At 40.0% G+C, this 16,261-nt stretch overlaps 2 protein-coding genes across 4 annotated transcripts in view; both read left to right on the top strand.

The window, feature by feature from the left end:
• LOC139749724 (CKLF-like MARVEL transmembrane domain-containing protein 4) overlaps window positions 1-6,143 on the top strand; it is a 106,413-nt gene extending 100,270 nt beyond the window's left edge. The window contains exon 4 of one of the 3 annotated variants that reach the window (XM_071663903.1): window positions 3,232-6,143. In XM_071663903.1, the coding sequence (XP_071520004.1) occupies window positions 3,232-3,351 (120 nt within the window). In that variant the 3' untranslated portion in view covers window positions 3,352-6,143. The remainder of the gene's footprint in view (window positions 1-3,231) is intronic. The other 2 variants (XM_071663904.1, XM_071663902.1) reach the window with 2 other exon arrangements.
• A 3,670-nt stretch (window positions 6,144-9,813) lies between these two features.
• LOC139749725 (suppressor of lurcher protein 1-like) overlaps window positions 9,814-16,261 on the top strand; it is a 58,750-nt gene continuing 52,302 nt past the window's right edge. Inside the window, exon 1 of the mRNA XM_071663905.1 lies at window positions 9,814-9,894. The gene's annotated coding sequence lies outside the window, so the exon portion shown is untranslated. The remainder of the gene's footprint in view (window positions 9,895-16,261) is intronic.

Raw genomic sequence — 16,261 nt, forward strand, 5'->3', positions numbered from 1 at the left:
GGTGACTGGTCTTTAAGGAACAATTGTTGTACTATGCAGTGAGATGACTTTGTGTGTGGGATATTCTCAAAGAATAAAAAGGAAATCTCCATGAGTTTGTTATAATGGTTAACTAGAGCACAGTTTGTAAATAAATTGACATGCAGCTCGACTAGGTGAAACATTGATGATGAGTTAAGGATGAAAAGAAATGAAGTTTTTCTGGAGAAATTTGAATAACTGTACAAACGATTTTGAGAATGAGAGAAATGTGGGTGTATTGGGTGATATGAAGGCAAAAGTGGGATGTGATGAAATTTGTGAGATAGTTGGTGATTGGGGAGTGCCTAGAGTAAATAAGAATGGAAGCTTTGTGGATATTTGTGCTGAGAGGGGTCTATTCCTTGCAAACACTTTTTTTCAGCACTAGATGATCCACAGGTATACAAAGATGAGGAATGATGGAAGAGAAGAGCAAAAGGCTATGACTGACTATGCTCGATGCTATACTCATGAAAGGATTCTTTGGAGACTGACCATTTCACAGTTCTTGTGGGGATGATGATCAGGGAGAGATGCAGGTATGGTGTAAGGAAAATTGAAGAGGTAAAAGTGTTGTAAGCAAGAAGATGAATCAGGAAAAATACAGGGAGAAGTATGAAAGGAAGGTAAGTGAAAGCTTAGATGGAAGTGCAGTGAATGTGGGAATGCAGTCATGTGTGAATGAGGTGTTGATAATGTCTAGAGAAATACTTGTAAAAGTTGTAGAACCATTAGTTGGATATAGAAAAGGCAATGGATGGTAGACAGAGGAGATTAGAAATGCTGTGGGAGAGAAGAAAATGGCATATGGTAGATTGCTCAATAGGAATGTACCAGTGGAAGTTCAGCAAAGGAGGTGGGAAGAATACAAAATATGTAAGCAGAATATTAAGAAGCTGATAGAGGAAAGCAAAGAAAGTAGATGAAGATTTTGGAAGAAAGAAAAGTGAAAAGTTTAGGGATAATAAGAAACTATACTGGAAGAAGACAAAAAAGGAAAGAGGTGGATGTAAGACTGGAAATGTTGATATAAGAAGTAAGGAAGGGGAATTACTGAATTAAAAGGAGGATGTGAAGGGAAGATGGGAAGATTATTTTGAAGAACTGATGAATGTGGGAGAAAGGGAGGCAGCAGTTGTTACATGCATGGGTATGGAAGAGGGAAGGAAGAGAATATAAGTATAGGGGCCTAAAGCGAAAAGGGAGGTAAGAAGGGGAATAACAACGATGAAGGTAGGAAAGGCACCTGGAGTAGGTGGGATTATGGCTGGAATGCTGAAGTATGGAGGAGAAAGTGTGATGGAGTGGATGCATTTTATATGTGATTTAGCATGGAAACAAAGGTTGTCCCTGAGGACTGGGTGAAAGGTATTATTGTTTCTTTATTCAAAGGAAAAGGTGCTAAGGATGTATGTAGCAATTATAAGGGAATAAGGCTGTTGAATATATCAGGAAGAGTGTATGCAAGAATATTAATTGATAGAGTGATGGGAGTGACTTAATGCAGAATAAGGTAGGGGATATGTAGATCACATTTTTGCAGTAAAGATGACAGTGGAAAAGTATTTAGTGAAAGGTAAGAAGTTGTATGCTGCTTTTATGGTTCTGGAGAAAGCGTATGACAGAGTCAAAGGGAATGCTTTGGGGGATGTTTTAAGGATATATGGTATAGGGGGACAACTGTTGGATGGTGTAAAAGTCTTCTATAGAGGAGCAAATGCATGTATAAGAGTGGATGGAGAGCTGAGCGAAAGTTTTAGGATACATGTAGATGTGAGGCAGGGCTGTGTATTGTCACCGTGGCTTTTTTATGTATATATGAATAGAGTGATAAGAGAGATGAAAGCAAAACTATGGAAAAGGTAGCAGAGATGGAGTGTGGCAGTGAGGTATGGTAGGCAGTGGCAAGCCTGTGTGCGGATGATACTGTCTTGTTTACTGAGAGTGAAGTGGAGTTGCAGGTTGTAAGTATGTTTTATGATGTGTGTAAGTATGGTTGATTGAAGGTAAATGCAAGTAAAAGTAAAGTGACGGTATTTGAAAGAAACAGAATAAAAGAATAGATTTTGTAAAACCATATAGAGTGAAAGAAGAGAGTTACTTGATTGTGCTGTGGATATTTGGGGGGTGGGGATATGGAAGAAGCAAGGGAATTTAAGTGTCTGGGAGCTGTCTTAGGTAAGTGTGGTGATATGGAGTGAGATATGATGGAGAGAGCAGTACAGGGTAGAAGAGTTAATAGGTCCCTAAATAGAATAACGAAAGGTAAAGGTGTAAGTATGGAAGTGAATAGAGGATTAAGGACAGCATAGTCCTCTCAACCCCAGGCTGTGGAAATGAGCTATTGGAGAAGAGCATGTGGTATGACCAGGTGGAATGAAGAGAGAAATGAAAGGGTGTATGAGAAATGTGATATGGCAGGGAATGCAAAGTGATTTTTGAATGCTCTGTGTAGAATATGGAACACTGACAGGCAACTGCCGGAGGTGTCCAGTGCCATATGAGTCATGTCAGCCGTCAGTGGCTTAAGGATTATATAGTGTTTCATGATGTAAGAAGAAAATTTCAAGTAGCAATAAGCTGGTTTTACTTGTCATTGAAATTACTACTAGTGATATTATTGTTAAAAGGTACAGGAGCTTCTCTACTGCCATCTTTCTCTCCCATGTTTGTTTTTTGTAAGTTACATACTCACTCCAGTCTTATTGTTCTGTTTCATACCGTCAGAGGCAGCACACTTCTACAAGCATTATAGTTTATCCTTCTTTATGCTTCAGTTAATATACTACTCCCTTTCTTTGCCTGAGTTACCTCATTTCTCAAGTTCAACCTCAGCTTTCATAGCTCAACAGTTTAATTTCCTGTAATGAAGGCAAAAAGTAATTGCTTTATTTGAGTACTAGCTAAACCAGCTTTTAGAGTTATCAGCAATCATTTTAACACTGCTCGTTTAGTGATACAGTAATACACTTTATTCCACAAATTGTACTTTCAGACTATATGACATATTAGTTTGTAAATGCATTAAGTAGGGTATATAGGAAGCAATAAGTGTTTGGACAAATGTCTTAATGTACAGTGACTATATTGTCTGGAAATTACTTTGCATGCATTACAGTTCTTTAAAAGCAGAGAAAAATAAGTATGATATATGATAGATTTGTATAATTTTCTACAACTACCAAAACTAAATTTCACATTTGATTGCAGGTCTTTGGTGTTTTCAACATGCTGACTTATGCTGTTGGCTCTTTCTACCTGTATCGTGATTGGAAGGACTCACATCCACACTCATCTTTCTCTGGCTCTGTCCTCAAGCGTAACCCATAAACTGTTGGCTAATAGACGGAGATCTCCTTAATCATGCAAGAAGCCCCTAAGTATATCTATGGAGCAACTTGTTTATACCAAAAGTAAACCCTCACCTAAGCATATGTCACAAATCAGCTCACATTTTAAACTTCCCTTTGAAATCCTTTCCCTATACTGTATCTGGATGTGATTTTTTTAATCATATTATAGATTTTACCACCAAGAAAGAGTACACAAATCACTCCTTTTGCAAATGGAAATCATTTGATCTTATCTTTTCAGTCTCCATGTATAGTGTATGAAGTTTTCACCTTCAAAGCTTGACAGAGGGATGGCCATGCTACATCTACTGAAAAATTTCCTTCAGATGGGCAGAGCCATCCAGTAATATGTCTATTTAAGCCAAAGGCAGCCAAACAGTCTGTGAAAGAAGATAAGGGTATGCTTCTTCTCTTGTCATGACTCAGTATTTGGCTTGCCATAGCCCAGTTCCCCAAGTACAGTACAAGCCTCCCTGGAAATTCTATGTTTTTGTATTATCAGTGAACTTCCATATGTATAATTTTGCTTTTCCAGAGACTGCTAATTAACAATCCCTAGTCGACTCAAAAGATCCTCATAACTTAGTAAATTGTTTTAAATTCTAAAAGTTATTAAAGTTGTAAATGCTTACTAATATAGAGCCCCTAATTTGAAAAACAAGTTATATTTGAATAATTAGGAATAGTAATTACCCCTGTGAAAACACCTATATATTATAGGTATTCAAGTACCCCTGTGAAAGCACCTGTATATTATAGGTATTTGGGGCTTGCAAAGATTCATAAGAATAACAGTAGTTATTAGTCAAGTTATTAGATTATGACTTCATTTAGGCTTTAATGTATAGTTAACAAGATAAATAATTACTGTAATTTATGCTCCCAAGAGCACTGACAGTCTAGCACAACGTCCATGCTCTTCTGTCCATGCATACAACATTCACATCTTTTTTGACTTGAAAGTTTTTCCATAATTGAAGTCAGTAATATTTTGTAAAGCTGACAACACGTATTCATTTTAGTCATTTTAACTAACTGTGCAGTGAAGTGTTTGGATGGAAGATAACTGTTGTACTAAGTATTGTGCATCAATATTCATATATTGAGTTGATATCTTCTGTATATTATTTTATACATTAACACATTATCATTAATTGATATCAGTTTAGCATGTAATGTAAAGCTTTTATATCACAGGATGCATTTTGACATCAAATGAATTTATGCAGAATATCTAATGATTTGTTTCACTGAAACACTGTGTGGCTAGAATTTTGAAATCAGGTATTTCAACAAGCTCTTGATGTATGAATGTATTTCAGGTAATTTTTGATTATCATGCAACATTGTATGTAAGAAATCAGTCAACATGATTATTGATGTATTCATACAATGCTTGGAGACTTGTAGGACCAGAAAGCACTGCTGCTATATACTGTGCTGTTCATCATGTCTCATTGTGTAAACAATATTTTACCTATAGGATTTTGGTGACTGCAGTCAATTGAAGCACTGTTTAAATAAAGATTTAGAGTTACCATTTATATTATTAGTCATGGCCATTATTTTGAGCGTAATGACTAATTAAAAGTATGTTTTGTTCTGTTGGTTGAGACAGGTTTTTGTTACAAGTAAGGATTAAAGATTGTGCATTGTAGTTTGTTTTATGAATATGCCTAGGCCTTCTTAAAGAACTATATCATGAAAAGCATTTGGGATCTTAGATCTTGTCTGATCGGGTAGGATCATATGTACTTCATTTGTACTTCATTTGAATTAGAAGGCCACATTCATCCTTCTGCATTTTATGCAGTACCACAGTGCACCACTTTACTTCCTATTAGATATTTGCAATTGTATGCAGTCATCACAGTAGTTATCACTTCATACCTGTACTATCGTCTCATAATGAAGATTTCTCTTTTGTTTTTGTTTACTGCATCTGTTAATGTTATTGTGGGTACAATAGTAGAGCCAAAATTGGATTTCTTGATACATATGAAGGACACTTATAGGTTAAGCATTGTTAAATGGTACATATGTATCAGAATGCTGCTGTTATATATATATATATATATATATATATATATATATATATATATATATATATATATATATATATATATATATATATGTATATCTGTATGCTGAATCTGCACTTTGAATTAAAAACTCGTGCACCCAAATTCAGTTATACTACATACAAGTAACAGTCACAACTGATTGTGCTGATTGATTTGTTACTGCATTGCATGATGAGCGTATCAAGGAAACTGTGTATTTTCTACATGTGACTCCAATCATCAGCTGACTCACTGGCTCTTTAAATCACGTGTGTTTGTCTCCTTTGTAAATATTTTCTTAAACCTGTCACTGATTTTATTCAGTCTTGGACATTTGCATTCGTCAAGCACACTTTAGTGCCTCTGATGATAAATGTTGTATATCAAGAAATAAATCATGTAACTGATTATGATTATGAAAAGCAATGAGTCGGATTTGAATCATTATATATGTATAACTGTGCATTGGATAAAGACTTTGTAATGTACTATCACCATGTCCTCATTCCTTTGTAGCAGAAAGTACTACTTCTATCAGATTATGTTGTAGAATGATACTTATATTGTAAAGAGTTCAGCTCTGATATCAAAGGTAATAGATGGTGAAGCATGGATAGTTTGTAAGTTGTGCTTGTAAAATAATTATACAGATTAATTACCTGTGTTCACTGCTTGAAGATGTTCAATAAAGAGAATTTTTTACTAATTTGGTATTTTTTTTTATCTACATTTGATAGAGAAAGTATGAGATTTCACAAAGATGAAAAGACTTAGGGTGTGGTTAGGTTAGGTTAAGACTACTTATACAGTATAAAAACAGTGGATGAATGGACAAACTGTGATGAAACTGTGAATATTGAAAAAACAAAATTTTAGAGTCAAGAGATGGAGCCCTATGAGTTTAGAACTTCCTTCCCATACAGTGCAAAAGATGGAGCCCCACGAGTGTAGCACTCCCTCCCCATACATCACAAAAGATGGGGCTGCATGAAAGAAGAACTCCTTTCCTGTACAGTGCAAGAGATGGTGCCTCACGATTGTAGAACTCCCTTCCTGTACAGTATAAGAGACGGGGCACAACGAGTGTAGAACTGCTACCCTTACAGTCCAAGAGATAGGGTCTCACGAATGTAGAACTTCCCGTACAGTTAGTGCAAGAGATGGGTTGCATGAGTGAAGAACTCCCTCCCTATACATTAAAAGACATGAGTGTAAAACTCCCTTGTACAAAAAAGAGTTAGGTCTACATCAGAGTAAACCTCCCTTCCCATACAGTGGAAGAGATGGGGCTCCACGAGTGTAGAACTCTCTCCTTGTACAATACAAGAGTTGGGGTCCCAGAAGTGTAGAACTTCCCATACAGTACAAGAGGTGAGGCCGCTCGAGTGAAGAAGAGTTCCCTCTTCATACAGTTCAAGAGATGGAGCCCTACAAAAGTAGAACTCCTTCCCCAAACAGAACAAAGCATTAATTACAATACTCTACACATACTCTGAATGTGGCAGTTAATCCAGCCTCACAAGGATGTATTTCCCTAGCTTATCACCAATTTTTATTCTTCCTATCATTACATTACAACTAATCTTTCTAGTTGTTGGATGGCTAAGGATTTTTTGAGCCTCATGTAGGCACATGCGGAAGTGGATATTTTGCTAGGAACTATGCAATAAAAATTTTTTCTATGAGTTAACCATTGGTACTAATTCTTCACGTGGAAAAGGAGCCTCAGTATTTTGGAGGTTGAATGTACCTAGACATGTTGCCTCCGTACCAGTCAGGTGATAAGAAATTGTTTATCTTGAAATGACAAGATTCGGGATGAGACAACCATACACACACTCACACATATATATATATACTCAGAGACGCCGAGTATGATAGTCCCATTACTGGGTTTCTCAGCATTTTAGGGCCATTAGCGGGAAGATGCCTAGTTAATTGATACCTTCTAATTAACATATTGCCTTTCCATTCTGGTCGTTAGACAGTTGTGGGAGATTAATGTTTTATGCAGACTGAAACTATCCTTTGCTGAACTGTGATAATTTGTTGTTATGCCGATTATCGGTGTTATTATGACTAGTTATTTACAGAATTGCTAGTGCCGTATTACTAAGTCTGAACACTGTTTAACTGTCAACAGTGATCTGTTTTCAAATTGCTATATTATCTGGTTTTTGGATTTATCCATTTTATGTGATTATCCAGCTACTAAAATATTGTTTTCTAATCCTGTTTTCGTCGTGTTGTATTGTTGGTGAGTGTGTTGTGATGGTAGGCATTAGTTTAATCGTATTACGGTTGGAGGTTCTCGCGGTTACTTGTCTCCAGTGGTGGAAGCCGTGCCATTGAGTTACAATTAACGGTTAAGAAGGGCAGCTACGCAGGTGGGACAAAGCCTTGGTATTGTGTCATTAGACTGAAAAACAGGAGCACTAGAAGCAGGGCACATAATAGTGAGAGATTCCGCGAACTCCATAGCAGGCACCGTCTGCTGGGTACAGATGTGAGGTCATTTAGTGAGGAAGAGGGGTGGAGCTAGTGAATCTATCCAGCCAATCAGAGAACGAGAATAAAATGTGTAAGAGGCCAACCAGGTAACCAATATAACGTATGTAAAGTGTACATAAGTTAAATGTTTCCTTGTCATGATGATCTGCCAGAAGAATTATATTTAACGTATATTATTAGAGGTTAGTAGTAGTAAGTGATTATGCAACTAGTATGAGTAAAGAGAAATGTGTTTTTGGAGCTAAGAAAGTATTTAATTAATTCTGATGCTAGGGATCGAAGCTCAGTAATGGGAGACTTGAATGCAAGAGTAGGTAATATGGAGGTTGAGGATATGATTAAGAGTATAGGGTACTCGGTGTAAAAGTAGACGGTGAACAGCTTGTTATGTGCTGAAAGAGGGTTGGTAATGGAACACCTGATGTAAAATGAGAGTGGGAAGTAGCGAGAAGAGATGATGCCGTGGGAGTGGAAAATCCGAATATTAGGGAAGCGCTGCTGAAGTGTGCGAGTAGAGTGTGTGGTATGCTGAAGTGAGAGGCAGGTGTGTGTAATGAAGGGCACTGAGTGGCTGGATGCGATATTTAATTTGGTGGGTGTTGCCTGCAGCGATGGTGTACAAGTGATTCAGAGATGTACAAGAGAAAGCATCGTGAGGTTAAAAAGGGAAACCAGAGAGAATGATAAACGTTTTGGAGGGATATGAATAGGGTAGGAAGAACAAATGAACAAATGAGACTGTCAAAAGCGGTTGAAAATATGGTAACAGACAGTGATGAAGTGAAGGAGATGGAGCGAGGATTTAGAATGACTGCTGAGCATATTGAGTGATGAGGTAGAGGGCAGACGTATGTAGTTTGGGAGGATGTTATAAAGAGCGAGTCATGGCGGACAGGTTAATGAACAGAGTTGGTGAAAACCAAACCTGCGATGGAATGTGGCATGGATTTGCCTCACATTAATACACTTACTGAGTAGTACTATGAAGCCGCAAGATTAATGTGTTTGTGAATAGATTCGTTGTAAGTGCTAAGCAAATGATGGCCTATTGATATAACCTGAATGCCAACACACACACACACGCACACAAGTTCAGTGGTTCCCGACCTTCCTTATCTGGTAAGAACTTATAGTCAGCCACCTTTTATTCTGTCAACCAGTAGAATGTCAAGGAGACAAACAAAATTGTAATACTGTAAACATTCTAAAATAGTGTAATTGTATTAAAATGTCATATACAATAACCATATATCATGTCATTCACACGTGATCATATATTGAACCTATGATACTCCCCAAAGTTCACTTAAGATATTCACCCAAGGTCTACTGGCAGGGAAACACAGCTAGTTGCATGAATAATAGAGGTAATAGTTTTTCCAGTACGAATAAGATATGCAGTACTCTAAGGGATGTAGGTCCTTGATTGCATCAGGAGACACACGCAATGTGCTGAGACCTTTTCTCTAAAGTCACTGTCAGTATGAGCTGTTGTCCATTCTGTAAGGTTGTGGCTCACATGGACTAATGTTCATCCTGGAAGATCATTGGCACCATGAACTGGCGTCTGTCCTGGAAAATGAAAGCCCCCTTAACGTCAGTTCACCTGTCATAACCAAAATGGAGAGGGTGTAAGCTGCCGGACGTAGAAAAATTCCTTAAACGGTTTTTCACCTCTTGATACAAGCAACACAAATACTTTCATGATATGTATTTATTAAATTTCAATTAATTATATCATAGCTGAGGAAAATGTCAAGGTGGAGAAAAATTATGATGTTTAATTCTGGTATGATATGTTGGTTCGCGGAAGGGAACGTTGCTAAGGTTAGCAAGTTCCCGCGCTTTCCTCGAATACCAGAGTTCGTCTTGTATCAGGAGGTGTTGGACGATAGTGTGTTTCCTGGCCGTTTATGGTCACACGTGCCGTGGTACATGCTCATATGGTGAGTCGAAACTACTGATCACGTGTACTATTATTACCTACACGTCGAGTTGTTACTTGGAAGAATATTAGTAAAAAGTAAGTTATACGCATACAGATACAATACTTAATCCCTTGTTTGCTTGTAATGTAGTGTCATAGCCCCAACAACACGGATTTTATTTCTTAATGAATGCTCGATCCATAAAATGAAGGTATTTTAATGCCAGTTGTATTTTTAAAGCGTTTGTAATAAGAAGAATTTAAGAGAGAGCATTTAAGTACAAGCTCCAGGCATTTGCGACGATATTTTAAGTTAGATTTGCTTATATATATATATATATATATATATATATATATATATATATATATATATATATATATATATATATATATATATATGAAAGGTTTAGGGACAATATGTAATAAAGTGGTATAATCGAATAAGTAATGAAAGGGAAAGAGAGATGGGTAATAAGTAAGGTGTGGTTGAGAGAGCTGGAGAGGGTGTGCTGAAATGGTTTGGACACATGTATGTAGAGAAGTGAGGAAAGGTTAAGAGGATATATGTGTCAGGAGTGGAGTGAACAATGAGAACATGACCAAATTGGAGATGGAAGGATAGAGTGCAAAAGATTTTGAGTGAACGTAACCTAACCATACAAGAGGGTGAAAGGAGGTGCAAGGGATAGAGTGAATGTGAACAGTGGTATACTGGGGTCGACGTGCTGTCAGTGGACCAGGGCATGTGAGACGTCCGGGAAAGGTCAGTAGGTGAAGTTACCATTTGAACGATGTGGTATACTGGGGTCGACGTGCTGTCAGCGGATCGAACCAGGACATGTGAAGCGTTTGGGGTAAATCATGGAAAGGTCTGTGGGGCCTGGATGTGGATAGGGAGCTGTAGTTTCGGTGCATAACACATGACAGCTAGAGAATGGAGGCGACTAAATATGGTCTTTCCTCGTCTGTTCCTTGACGCTACTTCGCCGTAGTTCATTCCACATCAGTCACATTCACCCTATCCCTTGCACTTCCTTTCACCCTCCTGCATGTTAGGTTCCGTTCATTCAAAATCTTTTTCACTCCATCCTTCCATTTCCAATTTGGTCTCCCGATTCTCCTTGTTCCCTGTACCTCTCACTCATTCTCTCCATGTGACCAGATCATTTCAAGACACCCTCTTCTATTCTTTCTACCACACTTTTTATTACCACATATCTCTCTCACCCTTTCATTACTTACTCGCTCAAATTACCTGACACCACATATCCTCTAACTTTTCATTTCCAACACATCCACCGTCCTCCGTACAACCCTATCAAGGGTAATATTTCTGGAACTACTATACCTTCTAACACGTATTTTTGCCCTCCTACACGCTCGTCAGCGCTCCCAGAACCTTCGCACCCTCACCAACTCTGACTCACTTCCATGATTCCATTCGCTGCCAATGTCCACTCCCAGATATCTAAAACACTTCACTTCCTACACTTTTTCCATTCAGACTTGCATCCCAATTAACTTGCCTTCAATCCTGCTGAACCCAGTAACCTTGCTCTTATTCACATTTACTCTACTTTCTCCTTTCACACACTTTTCCAAACTCAGTCACCAACTTCTGCAGTTTCTCAGTCGAATCAGCCACCAGTGCTCTATCATCGGCGAACAACTGACTCACTTCCCATGCCTCTCAATCCTTACAGATTGCATATTGGCCCCTCTCCAAATCTCTCGTTTGCCTCCGTCACCAACGCCCCATCCATAAACAAATCAAACCATAGTGACATCATACACCGCTGCCGCAGACCAACTTTCATTTGGAACCAACCACTCTCCTCTTCCTACTCGTACACACGCCTTAACATCCTTGATAAAAACTTCTCAGTTTTTAGCAGCTTTCCTCCTACATATTTTTCTTCTTAAGACCTTCCACAAGCCGTCTCTGTTACCCCAAACATATGCTTTCTCCAGATCCATAAATGCCACAAACAAATCCATCTGTTTCTCTAAGTATTTCTCACATTCTTTAGAGCAAACACGTGATCCACACTACCAAAACCACACAGTTCTTCCTCCCCAGACTGATGCTATGTACATGCCTTCACCCTCTCAATCATTACCCTCCCTTACAACTTACCAGGTATACTCAACAAACTTATACCTCTGTGTTTTGAACACTCACCTTTATCCCCCTTGTCATTATGCAGTGGCACTATACATGCATTCTGCTAATCCTCAGGCATTTCATCATGACCCATGCATACAGTAAAATCCTTATTAACTAATCAGCAACACAGTTGCCCCCTTTCACGATGAATTAAACTGCCATACCATCCACGCCAGCTGCCGTGCCACATTTCATTTCGGATGAAGCTTTCATCACCTCTTCACCAAACCATTCTCCCTGACACTCAAACTTCGTATACCACCTCACCCTGAACACCTTACATCTGCCTCTCTATCAACAAACACATTCAACATTCCCTCAAAATACTCACTCCGTTTCCTCCTCCTACATCAATGGTATCACCTCCCCTTTTGCTCCCTTCACCGATGTTCCCATTTGTTCTTTTTTCGCATACTATTTATCTTCCAAAACGTCTTTTCATTTTTCCTAAAGTGTACTGATATATATATATATATATATATATATATATATATATATATATATATATATATATATATATATATATATATAAAGGAAAACTGGATGATGTTTTAAAGTAAAACAATAAACGCTAAGGCATGATTAGATCTTTAAATTTCATTTTAAACGCACGTACAGAAGCTTAAGAACGAGTTTAATGGCCGTGACTTTACTGCCCTCAGTAAATTCAGGCAAGAGAGAAATACGAGTGTGGTAGTGGAGGATTTGCTGCTGGGAGGGTGGCGCTCGGCCGTGAAGGGGATCAACGGAGATGTGTTTACCCCTGTTGGAAGTTCATGCCAGACTCTTCAGCTCAACTGTACGACCCTTGAGCACGACGGTACGACCCTTGAGCACGACGGTACGATCAGTCATCAGTGATGGCTTGGCCTTTGATTCGACCCTAAAGGATCAGGCCACCATACTTGGGAGTCGTGCTCCAGGGTCGTATCTTAGTGCTATAGGGTCGTACCATCATGCTCCAGGGTGGCATCTTAGTGCTATGGGGTCGTACCATCGTACTCAAGTAGCCAGGTTAATCAGCTTCCTTTTGGTGGATTAGGTTATTCAATCAGTCGAATCACATCACTTAATCAGTCAACACAGGATATAATCAAAATAGCTGGCAAGGTGAAAATGATTTTAAAGTATGTCGATTTCAACATTAATTAACAACCATCACTGAATCCGGGAATCAGTAAGGTCAAGTCAGGTCAAGCAAACGAGCCAAAGACGTAATTTTATCAAAACGAGAACACGATCGTTTGAGCAGGATCAGACTGGACATACTACATCAGGTGAACCAGAGTCGGTCAATCAGGTGAACCAGAGTCGGTTGATCAGATGAACCAGAGTCGGTTAATCAGGTGAACCAGAGCCGGTTAATTAGCTGAACGGGAATCGGTTAATCGATCCAAGTAAACCGGCCAGTAAGTCTGTGGTGGTCAGGCTGGTAGAGTGATTATGTCATGGCCGGTTGTGGCCTGGCGCTGCCCAGCCTGAGTTATAATGTCTCCCTGAAGGATTAACATTATTATTATTATTATTATTATTATTATTATTATTATTAGTCGACGTAGTATCTACCAGGTGATCTTGGCACTGGAGGGAACAAAGATAGTTTCCGATATTGCTGGAGAACAAATAATGTTCACTCACTTCATTTCGTATAGCATAATGTTCATCCTTGTCGTCTCAGTATAGCTCTTATTTTAACTCCCCTCGTACAGTATAGCAGGGTCCTCACTCGCTTCCCCAGTATAGCAGGATTTGTCCAACGTCCTCTTTTGTAGCACTGCAGGATTTGCGCTAGCAACATCTTAGTTATGAGGAACTTCCTGCTACATTTATAGGATCCGCATTTATCGCGTCAATATAGATCTATACCGCCGTCATCCTAGCGTAGCAGAGGTTTGGTCCTTATCGTCTAACATAGCAGGGTCATCCCCCTAACTGGTGTGTCCAGTTCATCGATGGTTGAATCTTAACTTAATCTTCACAGTATTGACGCTCATGACTATGTGTATGGCAATGATTGTCACTCACCAGGTCAAGAAGCGGTTTACTTATTTAGTCCTTCACTCCATGAGCACGACGGTACGACCCTTGAGCACGACGGTACGACCCTCGGGCACGATTAGACAATATATGAGGGTCAGGTCACATCCCAGGTCATGGAAGGATGGTACGGTGGTGCTCGAGGGTCGAACCCTCTTGTTCAAAGGTCATACACTCCGCCCACAGGTCGTGCCGTCGTGCTTAAAGGGTGAGGGAGGGAGCAAGATAATGCAACGCTGGCCTGTCTGCTCAGAGGAATATGATCCAGGGCAAGATTTTCTGGCGTTACGATCGTTGTGCACTTGGTTACGACCTTGACAGAGATTATCCGTACGTTCTTCAAGACGAGGAAGATCCTCACACATGCTGGAGGAGGACGATGGAGCAGGATTCTCGTCCGTGCAGTCTAGAAGGAACAAGATAATGGTTTTAGATTAGATATACTTGCTTGGGAGAGCAAGATTTCTCACACGTGTTCGTTCCTGACCTGGATTTAAAACATCCTTTCTAAGGTTGAAATGATTTCCTCATATGAGAGAGAGAGAGAGAGAGAGAGAGAGAGAGAGAGAGAGAGAGAGAGAGAGAGAGAGAGAGAGAGAGAGAGAGAGAGTTGAGTGGTGATGAGTTTTAAGCCGGTTTAAACACGTTCAGTCCAGAGGTCAGAGGTCAGGTACCAGGCAGGTAGATCAGGTTGAGGACTCTACTGTGAGAGAGCGAGGCAGAACGGTCAGACTTTCCACCGTATGATGACTCTACTTATATAGGAAGTCCTGTCACTGCATGACCCACTGTGTCTGGGTATTGTATTGTATCACTGCATGGCCCCACTCTACATGGGTATTGTATCGTACCACTGCATGGCGCTCTCTACATGGGTATTGTACTGTACCACTGCATGGGCCACTGTATTGTGCCACTGTATGGATAACTGTAAGGAGTGTGTCATGATAAGTAAAGTCATGAGAGGTAGTTTGTCATGAACACAAGACTACATCTCCATGTTAAGTTGCCCCTGATATTTGAGCTTGCCTCCCAGCGAGGTCTTCAAGGCGATAGCTTGGTTATATCCTCGGTCATGTTGCCGCCAACAGCCATGCAACACGAATGCCCCTCGTGTTCTGCAGGCTGCCTGTTGAAATGTCCTACAGACACTCACAAAGTATCTGAGAAAATGATTCGAGAAGATATGTACACACGTGTGAGGGAGGGAGGGAGAGGGGAGTTTGGCCCTTGTTCGTGGGTCGGGAGGTATGAGTGTCTGTGTTGTTAACAGTTGTTCTGACGTTGTGGTTTGAGGGTTGTGCACGAGGCTTCAACATGCTGGACGAAACAGTTTGATGAAATGATCCTATTGTTGGATGTTCAGGTTAATGGTGTGTTGTGGTACCTTGATGGATGCTGTGGCTTCTGGCTTTCTACCGACTCACATGTCTGGCCTCCGACTCGGGTGTCTGGCCTCCTACTCAGATATCTGGCCTGCTAATGACTTAGGTGTTTGGCCTCCTACTGAGGCGTCTAGCCTCCAAACTAAATGGACGAACACTCTCCGGGAGCCTCACAGAGTAGCTTCATCTATCGCAGGTCGAGGCTAAAGTGGCATCGTTAGCCCCAGCCAGCTACGACGACTGCCACTGAACGGTCTTATGTATGATATGAACAGCTCTATGGATCATTCATATACTTGAAAGCTATCTTGACATTCGATAGAACATAGTTTGTCTCCTGAACTGTTCTCATGTGGGACAGGCGACAGGTTAGGGACGAAGCTGGCTCCAGGTCTTCACACAAAGTCATAAAGCTTATTTTCCTGTCATATGATGATTACATTGAGGCCGTCTTTGACTGTGTCTTGTCCCCATCACATTATATATGCTTCCTGAATTTCATCAGCCCCGTGTCAGACCAACTCTAGGGTCTGTTTTAGATCCCCCATGTATGCTGATGCTGTCCTCATCGTAGTTCACGTCACGTATGAATCTTGCATCATCTACGTACATATTCAGGACAGTTGGGAGCCTGGTGGACTGAACAACATGGAAGGGGATGGAGTCCTGTGGGACGCGGGAGGGGAGGGAGAGGAGGGATAGGGCTTGCAGCGAAGTCGATATGCATGACCAAAGTGTTGGTCTGTTTGATGGTGATGTGGTTGGCGGTGGTCCAGATGTGTAGGTTGGTGAGGATG

The sequence above is a fragment of the Panulirus ornatus genome, chromosome 8 (assembly GCF_036320965.1).
Source record: "Panulirus ornatus isolate Po-2019 chromosome 8, ASM3632096v1, whole genome shotgun sequence".
Lineage (NCBI taxonomy): Eukaryota > Metazoa > Arthropoda > Malacostraca > Decapoda > Palinuridae > Panulirus > Panulirus ornatus.